The sequence below is a fragment of the Crocodylus siamensis genome, chromosome 2, assembly GCF_052110815.1.
Source record: "Crocodylus siamensis isolate JL-2025a chromosome 2, ASM5211081v1, whole genome shotgun sequence".
Taxonomy (NCBI): Eukaryota; Metazoa; Chordata; order Crocodylia; family Crocodylidae; genus Crocodylus; species Crocodylus siamensis.
Window position 1 is genome coordinate 189,777,010 of NC_143396.1, and position 24,315 is coordinate 189,801,324.

Below are 24,315 nucleotides of genomic sequence, written 5' to 3' on the forward strand. Positions count from 1 at the left end.
AGGACATATCCAGATGAGCACACATGTTCAGTTTGCGGTGCTGCAGACCCATCTGTGGCACTGCAAATAGTACGTGCCACACATGCAGGCATTCATCATGCTGCTAATTTGCGGCATGGTGCACCGGATCTCCCAGTACCAAAAAAACCTAGGGCAGAAAAAAATGGGGTGGCACATGAGGGAGCAATGAGTGCCACTGAAAACCAGAGCCTGGCTGGCCAGAACCATGCTCTAGCTGCTGGCCAGGCTCCACACACCCAGATCGCTGCTGCTGGAGCTCTGGGAGGTCACTAGGACTCCAGGTAAGGCTGCTGGGGCCAGCCCATGTACTGTTTCCAGCCTCCCCTACCCCACCTAGGACAACCTGCTATGCACCAGAGCACACGTGCATGGATGTCCACTGGGGACACGGAGCATCAGCACAACTATGTGCCGCTGCTATTATCCCCACAGAAATACATGTGTGCTCTCATCTGGATGCAATCACGGTATTTAAGGAAGCTGTAAAACACAGTGCCCCAGGTTTTATTCAGAAGATTTTCCTAAGTTTCACTCTCTGGGCTCTCCTAAGTGTTTGGCAACTGCTCTTCCAAAAGGGTATCAGGGAATAGCTGGAGTTCAGCATGTTTTGCTTCCATTTCCATTCCTTCCATTCCTTCTGGCTGACGCATCTGGCAGGCTAGGGTGCTGAGAAGGGAGGGACCGAGTGGCCAACTATATCAACTCTGTGTGTACAGGGGACTCCCTCAAGCTGAAAGCGTCCTCACCAAGGGAGATGAAACTCAACTCTTCCCTATGTAGCTGTTCAAACAGAGTGCAGCAGACCACAGAATCTAACCTGGCCTTGATAACCCCCTTCAACAGTATGATGTAGTAAACATTAGTGTGATAAATCCTGGACTAAGACTACAGTTCAAGCAGAAGCTTTCCTAAGATCTGCAAATGCACTCCACCAGTAACAATCCTTGCTCCTTTCATCCTTGGTATCTTGCCATACTTGCATCATGCTTTTTGAAAGAGCAAATAGATACTTCTGACTAAGTCAAAATCCCCCAATTCATGTTAGAGAGTAAACTCAGGTGGACTTAAATCCAGTTCAACCAAAATAAATGGTGCATTAATCCAACAAATCTCTTTTCAATCACAGCCTTTGAATTTTCAGTGAGAACAAAACGTTGGCACTATTCATAATCACCTTCTATATCTTGTCAAGCAATCAGTTTATGTCAGTGGTCTCCAACCTTTTTAGAAGATCACCTTTGGCTTTTAAAAGCAATCCAACATCTACTGTGCACTGACGCCCCCCACCCAGCAGGTAAGTCTGTGGGGAGGGAAAGGAGCAGGGGGGCAGAGCGAGGCAGAAGGAGAAAAAAATATTTGGGGGTGCACCTCCCCAGCAGGTAAGTCCCACCCGGCCAGAGCCCTACTCAAACCTTGCTCCTGCCTCTGAGGCAATGTCCCTCACCACAAGGCCCTCAGTCTATCCCCCAGCCCTTCTTTCCTCCACGGACTGACCTGCTGGGGTGGGGCACGCATGTGCATGCGCACTCAGCCCCCCACCCGCCTCAGATAGACTCCAAGAGGTTCTGAGATCTACCGGTGGATCTAGATCCACTGGTTTGTGACCACTGGTTTATGTTAATTGTGGACAATGTTTTCCAGGGCTGAGCTTCCTTTAAGTAAACCTTTTAGAAGCAAACTCAATTATGATTTCATACTAGAATGACACTGCCATATATGCGGTCTTCCTAACTAAAAATACTAGTCTAGTTTCAGTTTCTAGGGTCGGAAGGGACCTGAGCAGATCATCTAGTCCGATCCCCTGCCACAGCAGGAAAGAGTACTGGGGTCAAACGACCCCAGCAAGGTGTTCATCTAGCCTCCTCTTAAACACCCCCAGGGAAGGAGCCTGCACCACTTCTCTTGGAAGCTGGTTCCAGATCCTAGCTGCCCTGACTGTGAAGTAGCGCCTCCTGATATCTAACCTAAACCTACCCTCTGCCAGCTTGTGACCGTTATTCCTGGTCACTCCTGGCGGTGCTCGGGGGAACAGTGACTCGCCCAGTGCCCGCTGATCCCCCCTGACTAGTTTATAACAGGCCACTAGATCCCCCCTCAGCCTTCTCTTGTGGAGGCTGAACAGGTTCAGGTCCCGTAGCCTCTGCTCAAAGGGCCTGCCCTGCTGTCCCCTGATCATACGAGTGGCCCTCCTCTGGACCCTCTCCATGCTGTCGACATCCCTCTTGAAGTGTGGCGCCCAGAACTGGACGCTAGAAAGAGAATGTCCTATAGCATAATCAAATACTAAGTTATCTATTACTCTTGTAATTAAATATATTTGTTTCAATGACTGACTAAGGTTAGAAAATTATCCAGTTGAAGATATCAATCCTGTAACATCTGGTCACAAATACAATCCTAAGCACATAAGGCCCTGAAACTACAGGGTCCAAAGTGCCTTTACTTCTTAAGGCAGAGCCCAATGCTTTTTAAATAAAAACATTTTGCAGTTTCAATCATTCGTCAGACGTTGTGTAGGTAAACCCTCCTCAAATTCTCCATACTGGCAAACACATCCTGGTGAATCTGGCAGCAATCTGTATTTAGTTTTTAAATTGCTAAACTTTAAGGAACTGCCTAAATTTTATTTTTTTTGTCAAACTCAACAAAACTGATGTTATAGAATTACTACAGCTGGCTTTTCCCCTAGCTCAACTCTTGAAGCAAAAGCAACACATTTGAAAAGTGTTCCACTTAATATTTTCTTAGAGCTGCCTGACAACAAGACTATCCTGGTCCTGGATACCCAGCTGGAGCAATTAGTTAAGCCTGCATGATTCCAGTTGCCCTACCACAGAAAATGTGTGCAAAGATGGAGCGGGTATCCTAGAATATCAGGTGTAGCCAAGCAGCTACAAGCTATCCCAGTGAAAAGGACTTTGCGAGTAGCTGGCACCCCGTGCTCCTCTTCTAGGTTTGTCACTGGGGGTATGTTTAACCCTAGTTATTCCTGATAAAAGCTATGGCTCTATAAACTATAACAGAAAGAAGTCGCTTTAATTTACATTGAAATCCTGCTTGGGCCCTGGCAGTCTGAGAGTTGATAAAATGGTTTAAAGCCATTTTTCCCTCGCCCTCAAATGTTGCAAGCACACACAACAGAATATGCACCATGCACGAGTCTATGCAAGTTGGTACTGTCCACAATTAATTGTGTCACAAACATGCCTGCTGCAGCTTTCTGTGCACATCTACATGGGTGAATCGCTGACCGCTTCACTAACACATGACGTTGCATGACCGATTAGGATATTTATACAGGGGAATTTTTCTTGCATGTTCAGTTACACCATTCCTGTGGCAAGTTATAATATATACTGAAAATACAACTGCAATTCCACTGATACTTAAAATGTAACATCTAGAATGACAGCACAATCCATGCTTTGCTTTTTTTGCTGCTGATTATTAATTCATGTACTTATCTATTTACTTAATTGCCTTACTACCTAAAGTATTAGGTGGGTCAACATGATATATCAGACATGGTGAAACCTTTCCTTCCTCACCAGAATTATATTTGTGTCTTATGTAAACTATTAACAGCTCAGCACTCTAGAGATGCATATAAATAATAAGTACACACAAGTACCTGTGCTGAATGTGCTACGATGCAAACTCATTAGCAATGCCCACACAGAACATTTTTACTGGGACAGGTTACAAACAACTGTGAATTGCAGAGTGGGGGATTCCTAGGTTCAGTGCTAGCTTTCAGATCTACATGACATCCTTTTATATAGCATCTTTCACACTTTTATAGCAATGGCAACATGAATGGACAAATATTAATGGACACGTCAGAAAGTGAAACTGTAGTCTGCAAACAGTCTTTTTCAGTCACATGGGGCCTAGTCTAATTCTTCCTCTAGTTAACAAGAATCTTTCCACGGACATTAAAGGGAATTGAATCTAGCCCTTGGAGACCTTAAACCAGTTCCTAATGCATATAATCTTGTAGCCCAATCATTAGAAATATGCCTAAGCATGTCTAATACAGGGAAAGATGATGATAGTTTACAGCTAGTGAATGTTCTTCACAGAGACTGAGAAGGCAGTGACTAGCACTTTCTGAAACAGGAAAATGCTGTGTGTATACTCTGAAAACTATTCTTCCCACCACACATGCTGTATAGTGAGCAACCTGGATTACAAATAACATACCCTGGAATACTTATTTGCTGGCTGGCAGAAACATTGCTGAAGGATTTCCATGTCCAGGGCAATTCGCACATACCTGTCATGTACTATGAAACGGGCAATTTTACTGGATTTTGTGATGGCATTTAGCATGAAAAAGACATACTGCAAATAATATCAAGTGACCAGAGTTTAATAGAGTGCTTGTGGCCTTAGGTGGGTTAATGTGAATTTTAATTTGCACTAATCTGCTGGAGATCCAGGAAGTGCAAAATATATTTTGTAAATAGTATTTACTCATTTATATTAGTACCGAATTACTTAATTAAGTTTTAAAGAAATATTCTATCCTGGTTATCTTAAAAAGCATCTTTTGCTCTAAAAACAAGTGTTGTGGGTCTCGTGGCTGTGCAGAAGCCTCGTGCCTTTTGAGACTGGCATTACGAAGTCTGGAACAAGCCAATTTGGGGACGCAGAGACTGTTTCTGCTTATATACATCTCTGGCTATATAAAAGTGATGTACTAAGTACCCTGGGTAAAATTTGTTCCTGAATTTATACCCATTTCAGAACACTGAAAGCTGAATTGTTGCAGGGATGTCAGTCAGGGCAGGATATGTTATCAGATGTTATTGGTTGATATTAGGATCTTTTTCAAATGTAGGTGACCTCTAATTACAAGAATGTCTTAGGGTGGATCTGAAACATCTGCATAATTGAGAGTCATATAACAATGGACTTCAAGCCTGAAATACTTCTGAAAATTCTGGATACGTGACAATACCATATGGGAGGAATTTTGCTACATGCATCCACAGCTAATGGGTAAACATCTCCCACCCAGACCATCATGGGCTCTTCTTTAGATGCTTGTTTAAGCCTTTGTTTGATCCACGACAAACATACTTGCATCTTGCTCAAAGAGAGATTTTTGAACCCTGAAGACTTGAGGATCACAGATGACTTTCCATTACCTTGAGTTCAATTAATCGAGCTTCTTTTTGCAATACTTCTTCAGTATTATAAAAATTTAAAAAAAAAACACCCCCAAAAAACCACCATGCAAATGCCTGACAATTCTAATGGAATGGCTATCTAAACAGAATCACCATGATGTTAAGCAAAGCAGACAAATGGCCTGAATGGAGGTTTGCAACCTGTCTCTCAAGTAACAGCTGCCTATGTCAAACCTCTCTGCAATGCTTATGCTTAAATTGTTACTAAAATGCAGTTTTGTTAAAACATCTCTCATGTTTGCTTACCTTTTCTTTGGATAAAGTCAGTCACAAAGCTACACAAATCAAAGTCACTTAGCTCAGGAAACAGGTTAAGAAGCAGAAGCAGAGTAATCCCTGGAAACAGCTTTAGCTGTCAGAATCAGTAATGTTGAAAGAAAGTGACTAGACATTTCTGCTAAGCACCTGGGACAGCTTTCCCTTCTTCAGTCAAGAAACATTGCAAAGAAGCAGGGTTGAGATGTGTCATCATGCACACAAACATCAAACTTATTCTTCTCTTGCCTTCCTTCTTGAGCTCACCTGCTGAGTTGCATTTAGGCCCTTGTAAACTTTTCTTGGTCTATCTTTCCTGAAGTTGAAATGTCCCACAGCAGCACAATAAAAAGAAGCACCCACTTTATTTCTTCCTGAATCTTCTTTCAAACCTGCATGTGTAATTGCAATACGTGCCCAGAAGGAAGCTAATGGGGCTCTCTCAGTTTTAGCTAAATTAGGGTCTCAAAATTTTGCTCCCGTGGCACTCTTTGCTGACTGTTCCCTACAAATCTATCCAGGCTTCATCGCTCAGTGCTACCTAAAAACAACAATGTTCATTTGTTTGAGGAACCTGTACTTTACAAATAGCTCATTTAAATATATTATTACAGCATTAATGGTGAAGGAAAGGGTAGTCAGCATTGCCCCCAGAGACTCACTGTTTATACGTATGAAGAATGATGCAATCACTGCATCTAAATAGCAATCCAACATGGAATTATAGGATTCAAACAACAGAACCTGCATATCAAAAGAGCAAGAGCCAAATTCGGCTCTGGTGCAACCATCTGAGAGCTATGGGGCTCTTTAGTCTGGAAAAGCGCAGGCTCAGGGGTGAGCTGATGGCCAATTTATCAGGGGTGACCACCAGTACCTGGGGAAACGTTTGTTCACCAGAGCACCCCAAAGGATGACGAGGTCAAACACTTATAAACTACTGCAAGACTGTTTCAGGCTGGACATAAGGAAGACTTTCTTTACAGTCTGAGCCCCAAGTTCTGGAACAGCCTGCCATTAGAGGTGGTTCAAGCACCTACATTGAACACCTTCAAGAGAAAATTGGATGCTTATCTTTTTGGGATCCTATGACCCCAGCTGACATTCTGCCCTTTGGGCGGGGGGCTGAACGTGATGATCTTCCAAGGTCCCTTCCAGCCCTAATGTCTAAGAAATCTATGAAAATCTATGAAATCATGTCCACATCAGATCCAGTTGTTGCTGTCAAAATTTTCTATTTCTAGAAATAGAAAATTAAGCTAATTTATGGGTCAGAGCTGTCAAGATGCCATATCTATGTATGCCATTTACTTTGGCAGGAAGGAGATAAGAATATTTGCATAAATATGTGATACTTTTCCCAGTAGTTTATTAGCTCCTGCTGTTTACTTATCAGTTGTAGTCATTAATCTTCTGTTTATGACATCACTACTCATTGGTGTGGAGACTATTATGATGTGATAGAGTTATGACTTCAAAAAGTGGACAAAGATGCAAAAATTGGACTTGCCCCATGAGGAATAAGCTACATGCAAGCTAACACTTAAAGTAGACACGCATAGAAAGGGACCAACTTAATTTGTGGTTTTGCAAAAACCACAAAATCTGGGATTGTCCACAAAATCAACAACAAAAACAATTTAACAAAAATAAAATGCTGGTAGTTCTTGTTCCCAGGAGGGGAGCTGGCTGGCGAAGCAGCACGAATAGGGCAGCCAACAATCAAGATAGCAGCTGCATCCCTTGTCCTTCCTCCCACCCCTGGGACCTCTGCTAAACAAAACTGAGGGGCAGGGCCTCTCCACCAATCAATGCTAAGGGGTAAAGTCACTGCAAAATACCATAAAATCATCTCTGTGTGCTGTGAGCTGATCACAGCCATCTCGCCATTATTTAAATAGGACCCTACTCATAGATGCACATAGCTATGATCAGTATATCTAACCTATCAGTAGGTATTTAAGACCAGTGAGGACTACTGTGTTTTAAAGTGACTCCCAAAAAAATGTTCCATCAGATAATGTGCAAGAAGGAGTAATACATGGTGCAGCATAGATGTGGAGCAGGGGTGTCAAACATATCCAGCCTTGTGTGCAAAATGAGCGTCTTGATGCCGGCCTGTGGGCCAAATCAGTTCTACACACTGGCCCCACCTGCTGGAGCCAGCCCACATGGCTGGACTGGTGTGGGCACCACATGCAGCACATGCCCCGGACTGGCTGCATATGCTGCTTGAAGTGCACACAGCAGCTCCAGGCCCACAGTGGTATGTAGCAAGTGCCAACCTTGGCTTAGCCCCATGCATGGCACTTGGGGCCAGTCTGAGAGGAGTGCACTGCAAACTGGCCCTGCGCACTGGATCCAGCACATGGGGCTGGTCTATGGCCTGATCCAGACTAGCCTCAGATCCAGTGCTCAGGGCTGGTCTAGCACTAGTGTCACAGATTGGACCCATGTGCTACATGCAGTATGCACCACCACCATCTTGGCACAGCACAGACCAGCCCTACACCACGCACAGCCAAACAGGACTTTGTTTCTCTGTATTGCAGATCTAGTTAATTCATCCCAGCTTCACCATCTGTGTCAGCAAAGGAAACCAAACTGCGGATACACAGAATGCTTACACAGGTGAGAACAGACAAGCAATCAGAGCCCCACTGTTCAGCTGAATTTCAGTTTCCAAATTGCACGTTTGGGGTATCAAAATGAGACAAGCAATGAAATTCTGCCACCTAAACTGAACCCCAGCACCTGCCCAAATGCCACCTTGTCACAGGAAACATGTCAGCCTTGCAGCAGGTGACCTGTAGGTAAAGGAAGCATGGACTCTGTTAGACCACACAGGGAAGGAATTCCAGAGAACAACTGATCCCCAAATGTACAAATCTAGTGAAGCCAAACTGCAGCAGCTTGGCTAACGCACAAGGGAAGTGGTAGTTTCTGTGGTAGACAGGACCCTGACCTTAATGAGGTCTGTTAAGGAAAGCTGACATCCTGAACTGGCCCTGGGATAAAATGGAAGTTTGTGTAGTTTCTTGACCCCAAGGGCTATACATACATTCCCCGAGAGAAGCACCAATAAGAAAAGAGCTGAAGTTTCTCCTTGGCCTTCATTTTCCACTGTAAATAAAGCATATAGTAGTAATCCAATCTGTAAGGGGCAGAGGCCTAAATAACTGGTGACATCCACCTCTAAACGTAAAGACTGTAACCTCCTCATCAGGAGAGTAGAGATCACAGATATACAGCTTCTAATCTAAGCATCAAGTGACCATAGTCCCAGCTCCATTTCAAGATCCTCCAGATCTTATTCCATGGCAGGTTTTAACACAAAAAGCTCAGAACAAGTGTCTGCTTAATAAATCAATGCAGATAATTAATCTATCATTACCCACAAAATTGATCATCATAAAGAGGTACCAGGATTAACATATACATCTCAATTCTACCTGCTGTCCAGACATTGCACCTTTTGCCTCACTCTCTCCCCCACCAATATCAGGATAATTATTCTCAAAGAGCATTAGCTAGTGCTCAGAGCTGCCAGCATAATTCACATTTCCTTGGAGACCCAATTATGGGCTATAGGAAACAGTTTCAAAGACATACCCCTTACTCTCCTTCTACAGCTTCATATTTATTTAACCAAACCCAACTGTTTTCTTGCCTTTTGGGTCTGGCAGCTGAATAACAGAGTGAAAGGAGCCAAATTCCCTCAATTCTATTTAGGCAGACTCAAATCTATAGCTTGCAAAGAGCAGAGATGCTTTTCTGCCTTCTGTGATAAATTTATTTCCCTTTCTGGAACAATTCAGATTTTGCATCTGCTGTGACCCCTTAGGGTAGATGGCTAATTAAAACAAATGGGTATTCTCTTTCAGAATTAACAGATGCAATACATTGCATCACTTGCATTATGTGATGTTGCATCAAGATAGGGTCATTCGGTGTTCTTGTAGTCTGGCAGTCTTAATGCAAAAGTGTCCAGAGTTTGATCTATGAAGTAACTATGTTTGCAGAGCTAAACAGACACCTTCCTTTTTAAATATATTTACTTAGACCAAGATGGAAAACTGTATGCTGGAACCTGTAGTCTTCATACGCCATACCAAAATTCTGTATAAAACAGAGACAGAGTGATTTAACTTGTTCCATAAAGAACAAAACACTTTTTTCTCATTAAAAACAAATCAGTATACATAAATGCTAACATTACTGGGTGCATTTTTGGACATCCCTGACTATATCTGGAATGTTACACAGCTTGGAATCGTGGGGTAGACTGCCACATGACATTTGGCTTTCCAGCTGAAAAGTTACATATTTTCAGCTGAGTGTAAAGTCACACAAAGAAAACAGTGGGCAAAACAGCAGCAGTCAATGGCACCTTGCCTTAGATTTAAGCTCTGCTTTACTTAAGTTTTATCAGTTCAGTATTTCTTCCACACATGTTCTTGAGTTATATTTTCTGTCATTTATGAGTCTGGATCTTGGCCCCATCTTCCAAAGGAAAAGGTGGCTCCCCATCAAGTGGGTGCTTATGTATAGATTCTGAAGGGGTGACCCAAGGATGTGCAAAGGGCAAGGGAAACTCTCACAACTCAGTTTGTCCTGGATGTCCATACCCTCTGATGGGCAGTACCAGAAAAAGAGACAATGGGAGGAAGCATGCCCTCTCCTCCCCCTGCGTGGCTGGGGGCTGCCTCTCCCCTGCAGCTACCTCCAGCTTATGCTGGTGGTACTTACTTTGTGGCAAGAAATTCATTGCAGCTTCCCTCCAGTCCTTCTCTGAAATGTTCCACTTTTCATCATAGGGTCTGTACAGATGCTACATTTCACACGTGCTGAGGCCCCCAAAAGCACACTGTAGCTGTAATGCAAGAAATGTTCACAGCTGCAGAGTGCTTTTAAAATTCATAGTTGCCAGGGTCGGAAGCGACCCGAGCAGATCATCAAGTCTGGCCCCCTACCATGGCAGAAAAGAGTACCGGGGTCAAATGACCCTGGCGAGGTGTTCATCTAGCCTCCTCTTAAAGACCCCCAGGGTAGGAGCTAGCACCACTTCGCTTGGAAGTTGGTTCCAGATCCTAGCCACCCTGACACTGAAGTAGCGCCTCCTGATATCTAGCCTGAATCTACCCTCTGCCAGCTTGTGACCGCTATTCCTAGTCACTCCTGGTAGTGCTCGGGGAAAACAGGGACTCTCCCAATGCCTGCTGGTCCGCCCCTGACTAGTCTGTAAACAGCCACTAGATGCCTCTCAGCCTTCTCTTGTGGAGGCTGAACAGGTTCAGGTCCTGTAGCCTCTCCTCGTAGGACCTGCCCTGCTGCCCCCAGGCACGCCTCCTCTGGACCCTCTCCATGTTGTCCACATCCCTCTTGAAGTGTGGCGCCCAGAACTGGACGCGGTACTCCAGTTGCGGCCTGACCAGTGCCGCATACAGGGGGAGGATCACCTCCTTGGACCTGCTTGAGATGCATCCATGGATGCATGACAAGGTATGTTTGGCCTTCCTGACTGCTTCCCCACACTGTTGGCCCATGTTCATTTTGGCATCAGTAATGACTCCAAGATCCTTTTCTGCCTCCGCACTGACGAGAACAGAGTTCCCCAGCCTGTAGGTATGCTGCTGGTTCTTCCTCCCCAGGTGAACCACCTTGCACTTGTCAGTGTTGAAACCCATCCTGTTCTCATCCGCCCACCCCTGTAAACTGTCAGGGAAGGGAGCCTATTCCTCCCTTCTAGCGTGCCCACTTCTCCCCACATCTTAGGTGTCATCTGCGAATGTGAACAGGGTGGTTTTCACACCCCCATCCAAGTCGCTAATGAAGAAGTTGAACAGTGCAGACCCCACTGCCCACATCCCTCCAGGTCGAAAATGACCCATCCACCACCACTCTCTGGGTGCGGCCCTCCAGCCAATTAGTGAGCCACTTGACTGTGTAGGTGTCAAAGCCACAGGCCCCCAATTTTTTTAATGAGAATGGGGTGAGAGACAGTGTCAAAAGCCTTCCTAAAGTCCAGAAAGACTACGTCCACTGCTACACCTGCATCCAAGGATTTTGTGACCTAATCATGGAAGGCCACCAGGTTGCCTGGTGAACCTGCCTCTAATGAACCCAGGTTGGTTGCCCCTAAGCATAATCTCACCTGCTGGCCCCTTGCAGACATGCACCAGGAAAATTCTCTCAAAAAGCTTACCCAGGACTGAGGTAAGACTAACTGGCCTATAGTCTCCTGGGTCTTCCTTCCTCCCTTTTTTGAAAATAGGAACCACATTGGCCCTTTTCCAATCCTCTGGCACTTGCCAGAGCACCACAAGTACTCATAAAGCTGTGCCAGGAGTCCCACAATGACCTCTACTAATTCCCTTAGCACTCTGGGGTGGAGATCACCAGAACCTGCTGATTTAAATATGCCCAGTCTCTCCAGAAGTTCCCTGACTAGGTCCTCACTGACCCTAGGCCTGGGTGCACCTCCCCTGGGACCTACAGTGGTCCCAGTGGAGGGGGTGATCCAGTCCCTGCTCAGAAAAATGGAGGCAAAGAAATTGTTAAATAGGTTAGCTTTGCTGTCTGGTGTGATGACCAGATTTCCTAATGTGTCTTGCACAGGCCCCACGTTACCCGGTACCTTCTTTTTACCCGCTGTGTATTTTAAAAAGGACTTCTTGTTGTCCTTGATCCAGGTAGCTAGTCCCAGTTCCATCTCCGCCTTGGCCTTCCTGACTGCCCCTCTGCATCCCCGAGCAACCGAGGTATAGCCCCCCCTGGTGATGGCCCCTCCTTTCCATTGGGTATACGCCTTCTTTTTAGCCAGTATGCTTTTGGTGAGCCATGGGGGCTTTTGCACCCTTTTATCCCCTTTGATCCACATTGGGATTACCTCTCTTTGGGCTCGGAGGATTGTCTCCTTAAGGAATGACCACTCTTCCTGGACACCCAACTCCCCTGCCCCCCAGGACCTCAGTGCCTCCCTGACTAGTCTCCTTATCTTATTGATATCTGCCCTCCTGAAGTCCAGGGGTTTTGCCTTGCTGCAGGCCTTTGCCACCTTGCACTGGATGGTGAATTCCAGCAGGCAATGATCACTGTCACCCAGGTGGTCAAGCACGTTGCCCGTGGTCATGACCAGATCCAACCCAGCATCTCCCCTGGTGGGGCTGTGCACCTTCTGGGTTAGATGGAGGTCCTGCATCTCGGCTAGGAACCTACATGAGCAGTCAGACCTGGCTGACTGCTCTTCCCAGCAGATGTCTGGAAAGTTCAGGTCACCCATGATGACCAGGTCCTTTAACCTAACTACCTCCATAAGCTGACTTAAGAATTCCCGGTCTAGTTCTTCCCCTTCATTGGGTGGTCTGTAGTAGACCCCCACCATTAAAATGGTGAACTGCAGGAAAATTTAACCTTCATCCCATGTAGTATCAACTAGGGGAGCCTTTACGGAATCTATGTACAGTTTCCCTGCAAGGGTTAATCTGGGGTAATTCCATGCACATCCCATGCAGCTTTATGGGGATGGCTGGTACTTGCACTGGTGAGCACTGGCCCAGTCCCAAGCCAGGGCTGTTACAGAGATGAGACAGAAAATCTCCATCTCCTCCCTGTACAGCAGGAGAGGGAGTGGGGAGGGGAGGAAGGGAGCACCCTGTCCCCAGCTGTGTGTGCTTCTTGTCCCACTACTCATGGGAGGAGCTGAGCCAGGCCCATGCAGCAGGGGGGCTCCCTTCTCCCCACCCCCCACGTGAGCTTCTTGACAGCAACAGAGGCTGCTGCGCCCAGATCTAGGGCGGAAGTGGGGAAATAGAGCCCCCTGCCTCACAGGCCTGGCAAAGACCCCAAGAAGGGTAACTGAGGAAGGCTGTGTGGTGGGGGGGGCTCTGCCCCCTGCTTTCCCCAAGGCTATTGCTGACAGTTGCCAGCTGGCAGAGGGGTGGTTTGCCATCCTCCTAGAAAGCTGCTAAAGTACCCCCACCTGCATGTTGGACAAGTGCAGACAGGCTCCAAGCCCCCCTCCCCACCAACAAGCAAACACCTGCTGGGTTCAATGACACTCTAACTCATGGTTTCTGTACACACCCAGAGCCACACCTGAGAAAAATGTGGCCTGTATTACTATTTGGCTCAGACAAAGAAAGATTGGAAAATAACATTGGGATGCAAAATAAGGTAGCAAGAGTCAAACTACCTACACACAGTGATCGCCAAGGTCTCCTAGTACCCATAATATCAGCAAAGATCATTTACCTTTGATCCCTATTATTAGGGCTGTTCTCAGATGTGACTCACCAAGATCAGTTCCACTTGTTTTCAAACCTACAGCTCTCTCAAATAAATTCTAAGGCACAGCATTACCCAAGAGAGTTCAGGTTACTTCGGAGATCTCTCTAATGCTTCTTCCTGAACAGGAACACAGCGATACAACTTACCACTACTTTCTGTATAATCTCAGCCACCCTCAAGTACCTTACCCAGTCCTACAAAAACCACAAATGGGGAATAAACAGCTCTACTATGTTTTATACTTCACTGAAATACAGGAACTAACTTTATGGTTAAAGATTCTGTTTATCTTAGATTGCCTTCATTTGGAAATGTACCAACTTTCTCACCTCATATTCTCCTTACAAAGAGTTCATAGTGGGTATGATTTTTTTCCCTTACAATTAGTGTTTACATTTACACAGTTCAAGCAACTTTGCACCTGATTGCACTGAGGGCTTGTGAAATATCATTCTGAAATGTTACTATGGTTGAACACAGTTATAGAAGAGTTCACGGATATGGTGCTGACCACAACCTAGCAGTTAAGGAAGACTAGGTAAGACAAGCCATGTTCTGTGTTTTACAACCTATCTGTGACTTAACAATATTTATTCTATGCTGCTTGCAAGGCTGTGGACAGCATTGTTTCAGTTCACTCCATTCTATGCAAATGTGCCTCAGCATAGTTACATTTTCTAATACAGACAAGTCCTTACTAGCTATGGCAGTGACTAATTTAAATGAGACACAGATGTGGTTTCTTTGCTGCTCCTATCGCTCTCATATTAATTGGGTAATTTGCACCTGGTGTCTTTCTTATATTTACTGGGTTACTACCGTTGATGATTTTTTTCGCTGCATTTCTCTTAGCCTGTTACAGATTAAGGACAAGAACAGGACAAGCTAGGAAGCAGAGAGGGTTTAGCAATATGAAGGCTGGCAAAACCTTGTCCTAGATGAGGGCTTTGGTTTATCTGAGCTGTAATCAAATACCAGTAATTCCTGACTCTTCCCCAAGACCAACTTAAATACATATTGAATATTTAAAAGATATAATAAATCCCCATTATGACTATGTGTATTTTATCCCAGGATCACATTAATCTGATTCTCCACTTGGGGAAACTGAGACACATGGAGATCAAGGTTAACATTTTCAGAGTAGGGGACATAAAATGAGACTCTGCTAGGTCAGTCACTGAGTTGGAAAAAAGGGGAACCTAACTCGAAAAAGACCCTGCAGGACCAGGTACCAGGCACATAATAAGCAATCTCTGTGCCGTGGGTGGCTATGGCATCGGAGGCAGCAGCAACAGCTACCACTCTCATGCCTCCTCTAAATCAGTGCTCAGGACTGGTATCCCACTTACCCATATATGATAGGTGCCATATAGGATTGGATATCTAGGGATGTTAGAAGACTTGCAATAGCTTATCTTTATTATTTGCTGGAAGTGACTGTTCTATTTTCGTCTCTTATTCATACCTTTGTGTCTGGGTTCAGGTTATCTAGAGCTAATTCAAGCTGGCAGCTCTTCAAGCCAGAAACCTTGTCTTCCTTAATGTTTCTAAAGTGATTGCTCTGGAACCATATGTGGTGTGACAAAACTGAATACACTAAAGTTTGTATTTATGTAATAATAAATTACACTCATTCTCTTTATAAAGAGTATAAAATAGGAATAGATTTTTTTCCTACAATTAATATTTGTTTCCTCACTGAAGGGGACTCTCCAATCAACAAGCTATTTCCCAGTTTTGTGTATAATGCCATCTGTTCTTGATTGTATGTATGTCATTCTATAGCTTAGAAACACCTGAGCATTTATTTCTAAAATCTCTAACTACAATTTCAGGCTCACCAAAGAGGCACATTAATGAAATGCATCTCCTGACCACTACGGTGCATGAATCTTGCTTATTTTTATTAAAAGCCTGAATCAACACAGTATGTAGTATAATCTGCTTACGACCCCAGATAAAGCCAAACTCCATTTAAAATAAAGGAACGTGAAAGCTTAGAATTACTTTGCAGCACTGCAATATGCGTAGTGGAAGTCCAGGTACTACGACCTCCTCTCTCAATGTGAAAGATCCCATTCAGTGTAAAACAACCCCCCCTCTACACATCTGGAAGTACCACTGTATTCAAAGAACTGTTGTAGTCTAGCAGCAGCTACTTTGCAATATCTCTTTGTATAACAAGACAAACATTGAGGATTTTATGCTTGCTTAAAATAAAAAAGGAAAACCAATTATGGGACTTTCAATATTTTGCCTAATTATTTAATTTCTCTTTAACATATTTTGTTTTTCCCTGAAAAAATTAACTAAGAGAAATATAGATATCCAGCCCACCTTATGTTTTTTCTTGTGTTAAACCACCCAGCTTTTCCTTTAAAGCTCTAATTTTGAAGAATATATTTGTGTAATAGGAAAAGGTTTTCTTTTCTAAATTTGCCTGTTACTATACTATCATGTTATAAACTTTGTTAAGTACAAAATATAGCACATCAAATGTTACCTTCATAGAGAATTTCCTTCTCTGTGGGAGTGTATCTGTATCCTTGAATCAAATCCGGAAGGCAGTCCTTGCAAAAGGAATGAAGACAAGGAAGCAATCTGGGGTTTCTTCTCTTTAGTTCCCGCTTGCACACCAAACAATTCCTCAACAGATCTAAGCTCTCCATTTTCCGAGTCCAAAGTTTGATATCAAGAGGACTGAAAGTCACAAAATGGCTCATGAAAATCACTTTCTACTTAATGAAGCACTTGATCACTCAAGTGAAAACCAAAAGCTAGCAGCAAGATGCACATTTGTTTAGCTCCGCTGAAGAAGTTCTTCGCAACTGAAAAGTGCATATCCATCTTGTCCCAAAGAACTATTTCTCTTCAAATCACCAAAAAATCAAAATGCCATTTAGTTAATTTGGTAAAACAGAGGCAAACTGTATTGTGCATCTATTTACAAGAATGTTAATATGATGAATTCTGGTCAGCAGCATTCTGAGCAAGTAAAAAATGCAATGGTGTGTTCCAACATTCTTTTTAACATGTCCCCCCCCCCCCATATTTTACAACCAAAATGTAAAGGAAATAGAGATTAACATACCTAATAATTCCTTCCTATTTCAGCAATGCCTCCTAAGAAGCTGTTTAAAGAACTATAAAACTTCCTATAATTATGACTATTCTTGTTTTTATAGATTTAAAATGCCTCTCAAACTATAGTAGGACTCAGCATAAATGTCACCTTGGGGTTTCTTGCTTATTGCCTCTCGAAGAGAACATCTCAGCCCTGCTCCTTTTATAAATAAAACAGTGTTTTTCTTAACTATCAACCTGGGATTCTCCAAGTCAAACTGCATATTTTCTGGTTCATGCCTCATTGTAGATTCAGAACCTCGTAGCAAGACTTCAGTTCCATCATGGAAATAACCCACATGTGTATTGAGAAACTTTACAAGTTAGAGCTCCTCAAGCTTCCTTCTCATTTTTTTTCTGAGAAAAAAGGAGAGAACAAAGAATGAACATGTGCCGTCTACTTCCTGGGAGAAGTTGGAGATTCCATCCCATTAGGTCACGGATCCTCAAGAGGTTTTGCTGCCTGGCCACTAGAAACATAACTCCTGCAATGACTGTTTCTGGAGTTCATCAGCATAAGTAGGGCAAGCAGTTCAAACAGCTTTGGGTGGTATCAATCGATGTTGTTTTCTCCCATGGGCAATGGCAGGGAAAAATCCAGTGGAAATCTTCTGGCTCTCTTCATCCATAGCCACTGTCTCTGTGGTGCCAGCACAGATGAGCTTCTGTAAGATAAGATGAGATGAGATAAGAGCACAGCACACCGGGGAGGCAGAATGCCCCACTTCTGCACGTGCAAGTAGCCTCTGCACAGAAGAGCGTGTGCATCCCTTAGGTAACAATTCTGTTGACGTGTGAACCACAAAACAATCCAGTGTTGTCTCTCATAGTGTCATCAGTATTGAGCACTGAATGCAGAGATGCAGCTCAAGCAGGCTAAGAACGTACCCCCTCACATACACAAAGCACTAGTGACAGAATTTGTAGCTAAGGTAAATCTTCAAAGCTCATCTTTCCTTTCAACCCAGCCTTTCTAACAGGTATAAATCCTGATGTTCAAAGTTATTTATGTCAAGCCCTTTTACAGGGATTTACCTTTCAATGTGACAACTTGCAAAGATACCATTAGGGAGGGAAAACTATTCTAATAAGGTCTGGCATTTCTATCAGTAACGTTTTGTTTTGAAATACATGCTATCAGGTATCATTTGGTACCCAGACTCTTCAGACATATCTTTCTGAATCAGAAGAAATGAGTGAAGAGTGAATGGCTATCACCTGAGGCAAAGAAGGTCTCATCAACCTCTCTCATTTCCCCTTTAATAGGAATGGTGTATTTATCAGAATTAAATATGGAAACAGGCCACTTAGCAAACCAGGGTTTTCACATTTCACAAAGCTCCCATTCTACTGCATAGCCACTTTCTCCTGCCACTCAAGAAGTAAAGGCATAGCTCATTTAAGACATGATAAAGCTTAAAAGGATTAAAAGCAATGAATGCAGAAAAGAAACCTGCTAAACTGAACCCAGATAATATTTATTTAACAATACTGGCTGGAGAGGCCAGTATTGTTTGAGTGGATTTGAACAGCAGAGTGAACAGGATGACATACCACTCCCATAGCTTGCAATCCCTTTCCATAAATAAGAATAATTGTGAAGCGATTAGTTTCAATGTGTCCAGAGAGCTTTAGTCTTCAATTGTCATCTGAGTGAAACACTTGAAGAGATTTGTCACAAGTGCAAGACATCTACCGCTTGAGTAGGAGTTATACAACACACAGATTTTGCATAGTACTATGAGACAAAGTCATTAAGTAGCTTTTGTTTATTGCATAGGGTACTTAAGATACCTGCCATATTTACACCGCTGTAACAGAGGAGTTGACAGATGACAAACTTTTTTAAATCCAATGTTGAATTACCAAGGGAAGAATCAAGGATTTCAGTGTTCGTTATTCCAGTGTAGGTATCATTTCTCTGCCTTCATCTCAAAATGCCAGTTTGTTCACTGTTAATGGGCTATTATCAGTTCTCTGCCATCTAGTGCTGAGGTATCAGAATAACAATGTACTGAGATCAGCTACCCCTAAAGAGCTTCCTGTTTGCTCTGGGTCCTGGTGTAATTTAGAGTGGTATACAGAACAAATGAGCATTATACAGGCATACCTCGTTTTATTGCGCTTTGCTTTATTGCGCTTTGCAGATATTGCGCTTTTACAAATTGAAGGTTTGTGGCAACCCTGCGTCAAGCAAGTCTATCGGCGCCATTTTTCCATCAGCGCCATTCAGCTCAGATGATGGTTAGCATTTTTTAGCAATAAAGTATTTTTTAATTAAGGTATGTACATTGTTTTTTAGACATAATGCTATTGCACACTCAATAGACTACAGTATAGCGTAAACATAACTGTTATATGCACTGGGAAACCAAAAAATGCATGCTACTCGCTTTATTGCGAAATTCGCTTTATTGCGGTGGTCTGGAACCGAACCCGCAAAATCTCCGAGGTATGCCTGTACCCGTTTGTGTTTAGCATCCAGGGAGAGTGTTGCTATTTTAATCTTTCCCAAAATGAAGGCCTCTTTCTGCAGGATTTATTTTCTGGATGAGGGTTTCAGAAAACAAACAAATAAATGCCCCTTTAAAATGAGTAAAATTATATTACCAGCATCTGTGTCATCAGGACCAGTAAACACAACTTTCACATGTATGGGGGATAGCTTAAGAAGCTTCTCAGGCTCTGAATGATCCTGAAGAAGTTCTATAAATGTGGCAGGGGCATGGACTGACCCATTCATGCTAGCATGTGAAAAGAAAGCATGAGCTGCACTGAAACCACTGACAATACTTTCAAAGCAAAAAAGAACGGATTCTCTAAAAACATATGTAGAAACATGAAACAAACCAAATATGAAGGGCTCAAAAATGACTACCTGCCCATTTTTTTAAAAGAGCTTGAGATTTTGTTTAATATTTTAACCATTCAGAATATTAAGGCATATTCAAATCTGTCTTATATTGCATTCTCAACTGAAGGAGCAGATGGAAAAAATCAGCAGATATCAAAGAACCATGTACTCCTACACTCCTACATAAAACTATCTAAAATTTACTATTTGTAACAGCAGCAGATTGAAGATTTGAATGTAAGGCCCCTTTAACAATAAGCTGTATTCAGCGTGACAATACTAGTATTAAATAACATGAAAATAATGCTTAATGGATAAGCTCATTGTATTTGGTGCAACTTCACATGCCATTTCTGAAAGGAAAAGATCCAAGGGACATAACTGGCTTCTTGTTTCTCCTACATTCTTCACAAGTACTGTAGTAATTACCAAACTCACAAAAATGTATTCAATTACACTAGAACAGGGGTGGGGAAAATATAGCTTGCAAGCTGGATCCAGCCCAGCAAGGGATCCTATCCAGCCTGTGGCAGGTCCCTAGGTTCTGCCCGGCCCGGGGGCAGCCCAGGCCATGGTGTGCGTAACCAGACTGGGGCGGGGGGAAGACACCGCTTCCTGGCAGCCCTCACAGCAGTGGCTCCATCCAGCTGCTACTGTTAATGTCTGCTGCCGCCTGTCCCCACTGCCCAGGCACTCCTGCCATGCACAGTGAATTGTGGTTCTGTCCCAAGCTGGACTGCCCTGCAATCCCAGCTCTGACCCCTGCCCACCTGTTCCACTCCCGGATGCTGCTTCCCAGCCACCCACAGTCCCATCCCATCTACCCTGCCAAGCATGCCCTGCCTACAGGAGTCCCAGCTGGTCTCCATGAAGAGTCTAGCCACCAGTGGTGGCTGTGGGGCAGACAGGCCCAGGCTGGAGAGACTCAATTGCCCCTTGCCCCTTCCCTCCCATGCCAGATCAGCACTTTCCTCCCTCTTCCCCTCACCCCCAGCTTACCAAAATTCCCAAAGTGGCTCTGTAGCCAAAATAATTGCCCACCCCTGTACTAGGAGTACTCAGTTCTTAAGTTACTATATTGTTTTGACACCTTGAGAAAATGGGGGCCAGAATGAAGATCCTTGGAAAATGAAGCATCGGTATACCAGTACTTCAGCTGAAAAATATTTCAAGTACACTGGACAGCTAAAACATATCCCAGTATATTAAAACTTCCAGGGAGGTCTAAATAAACCTAAGATAAATAAAAATAATGCATATATTATCATAACCAGAACACCTCTGTACTTTCAAGGAAGGAACTTTAATCTAAATGAGATGATATTCTCTGTTCATCTCTTCCATGCCTTGCTGCTAAATGATACTTTGACTTCATCTTCTGTGTATTAAAAGTGTGGAGTTAGTGTGAGCACTATGCATGTTGTAATATTTATCTTGCCATATTTGTTGATAAATGCAACATTAGCAGTGACTAGAGTTGTCAAGGGCTTCAGTTCTGCTATTTCACACCAATGACTATCAATCTTTTGGCTCTGGGGGTCAGATGAGTAACACAGGGCATGTCCACAAGCTGAACTGGGCCCATGTGTCAGGATTGGACTCCAGAGCCCTGTGCTACCTCCACCCAGTCCCACATGCCAGGATTAGGCCCTTGGGCCCTGTGTTGCCTTTACCCACTCAGGTTGGGCCTCATGCTGCCTCTGCCTACTAGGGTCAGGCCCTGGAGCACCAGGCCACCATCTCCCAGCCCCATTTGCTGAAATTGGGTTCTGGGTCCTCTGCTGCTCCCACCCAGTCCCATGTGCTGGGATCAACCCATGGGTCTGCCAGTGCATTAAGTAGCTGTGGGATCATTTTAGTATCCCACTTTCAAACCCTAAGGAGCAGAGAACACAAAGTGTATCAAATTGTGAAGATGATCACTAAGAACCTAGTAAATTCTCTCTCTTCTGCTGGTGTGACAGCTGAAAATTATGTCTGTGTGATAAGGGTGCTTGCTGAAGGTTCTATGAAGATTAGACCAAGTGTTTTTCTGTCATTTGTTTAGATATTAAGCTATATGTTGTTGCTAAGAGCCTAATTAAAGTTCAAGATGTAGTAAGGCCCTGTATGAAATAAGGCCTAGTAAATTTAGCAAAGCCTTGAAGTAGTAAGGCCCTGTGGCACAGTTAAAATTAACCTTATCAGAGGAATGCAAGGCTTGTACTGCTATTAGTCAGTCTAAGGACAGTTGAAGTAAAAAGAATCTGAACAGCTGTAACTTATCAGCACAGTTCAGAAGTTATAAATTGGCTGAAACATCCAGAAATCATTCAGAAGGAAGATGCAGCTCTGTGAAAGGGATTAATTAGCTTTTGACCTGGATCAGTAGGCCCGCAGACCTCAAGGAGCCCAAAGACTGAATACCAGGGTCCTTCCTGGTACCTTTCAGACAGCGCTGATTGGAGACACCTGGCTTCGCTGAGCTTTGTGGAAAGAGAAACTTGGCAACTTATTGGCAGTCCCCTCTGATGTATGACAATGCTAATTATTATTGTCTGTCATTATCTGTCTTAGTATACTACACATAGTCATGTTCTCGTTAAGTCCATAAACCTTTCTCGCCTTTCTACTCCCGACCATACTCTCAATCCCAAATCCTCCGCTGGCAGCTGGGACAGCTGGTCTCCCTTCTCCAACAACTTCCAAGGAAAGTGAAAAACAATCAGTGTACCTGATGTAGTGCACCAGAAATATGACATGGCAGAAAGAATTCTTTTTTCACAGAACTGGCAAGACCGCAGTATACATTTGATGCCTCAGGTCTGATTCTATTTGAATCAGAAGCTGTATTGTATGAATAAAATCCTTATAAAGTTATCTAAGTTCTTATCCAGGAACTCCACGGGGTGAATATAAACCAAGAAAAAGAAGTTTTATTTTATTAGTTATAACCTTTATGTCTTAAATGTATGGCTTTTCCATTTTAAATGCAAGCTGAGGCCCAACCAAAGCTTGGGACCCAATTCATTTTTTGCCTTTATTTTTAGCAGATACCTTAGAGCAGTCTTCACTAGATCTTCAGAAGAAAGGCAAGGATGTGACATGAGGCCAGTTTCACGGAACATCTTAAAAAATAATTAGACCCTGATGCTGCAAAGAGCTTTAAAGGGTCACTCTGGCAATTGTGGAGCATGCTACACAACCAGGATTTTGAACTACAACCTAATGAAAGTGATGGGAGTTACATAATTTGTAGGCTCCCCTGCTCCACTCCCCTTCTACAAACACCCCAATTTGGTTAACAGACCCTCCAAGAAATGCACTGAAAAATGCTACATGCAGTTCCTTCAAAATATTTACAAACAGCCTTTAAAATTTAACACAGCAGAAATAAAACTATCAACATATTTTAGCAGCCATTTCTGTGCTGTTTCCCTCACAAGTATTTGTACTGAGCAGTGAGTATTAAAGGATGCTATCAACAGTTGATGGGAAATGTTATAAGTTACTTGCAAAATATCATATTATATTAGACGTAATTAAAGGTAATGTTTCACTAAAACCTAACCTGTTAAAAAACCTTCATTTTTAAACACTAATACTTGGTAAAAGTAATCATCTTTCACTAATCTGCTAGGGCCATTAAACACTAGCAACCATACCCTAGTCCACCTATCAGTATCCAAATGTGGTTCTGGTCTATCCTGCCCAAGTTCCTGAAAAATCATTAGTGTCCATTTCCACAACATGTCTTCACTTTAGCCTTTACCCAAATCACAAAAAGTAGCAAGGATTAAGATCTCATTTGAACAAGACAGGTTGAATAAGCTTGGTTAATAGCTAAGTAAAATAGTTCTGGAAGAGCCCATGGACAGTGAACATTTCTATTGCTCCACTTGTACCAGTGATGTCTACTGCTGACTGGCTTAGGAGCCATGTGAGCAGTCAGTGTTAGCCAAACAATGGAAGAAGTGCCATACTGGGTAATCTAGCCCAGTAGCCTAACTCTAACAGTGGCAGGAGTGGATGATTTACAGAAAGGGCATACAGAGAATCATGCTCTCCCTGGCATGCAACATCATCGGTTTAAAGATGCCTGAGGAAACGTGTTTGTGTTTTAACAGCTAGCTATTAATGGATCTATGATCAATGAATTAGTCTAGTCCTGTTTTGAATCTAGCCACATCTGCTCTACCACCTCTGGGGACAATGAGTTCTACAAGTTAACTTCGTGTTGCATATTTTTCCTTGTTAGTATTTAACCTGTCTCCCACTAGTTTCAGTGGACGTCCCCTAGTCCCACTGGGACTTGGTACATAAAGTTCCCTATTCACTTGGTCTACATCCTTCATTTTATAGACCTCTTTTCATATCTCCTCTCAGTCTTCTCCTTTTAAACTGAATAATCCTGGCTTTTTAAAGTCTCTCCTGGTATGGCAGCTGCTCCAGATCCATGATCATTTTGGATGCTCCTCTCTGTAACTTTTCTAATTCTACTACATCCTCTGGGAGATGCAGAAATCAGGCCGGCACACAGCATTCAAGAGGTGGGCAGGTCACACCATAGATTTGTATAATGCAGGGGTGCCCAAC

The 24,315-nt window shown here is 43.4% G+C and overlaps 1 protein-coding gene across 6 annotated transcripts in view; it reads right to left on the reverse strand.

Moving 5' to 3' along the window:
• TRIM66 (tripartite motif containing 66) overlaps nt 1–24,315 on the reverse strand; it is a 92,733-nt gene that overhangs the window by 67,583 nt on the left and 835 nt on the right. For all 6 annotated transcript variants that reach the window (XM_090032658.1, XM_090032659.1, XM_090032656.1 and 3 more), the window contains exon 2: nt 16,267–17,551. In XM_090032658.1, the coding sequence (XP_089888784.1) occupies nt 16,267–16,486 (220 nt within the window). In that variant the 5' untranslated portion in view covers nt 16,487–17,551. The remainder of the gene's footprint in view (nt 1–16,266; nt 17,552–24,315) is intronic.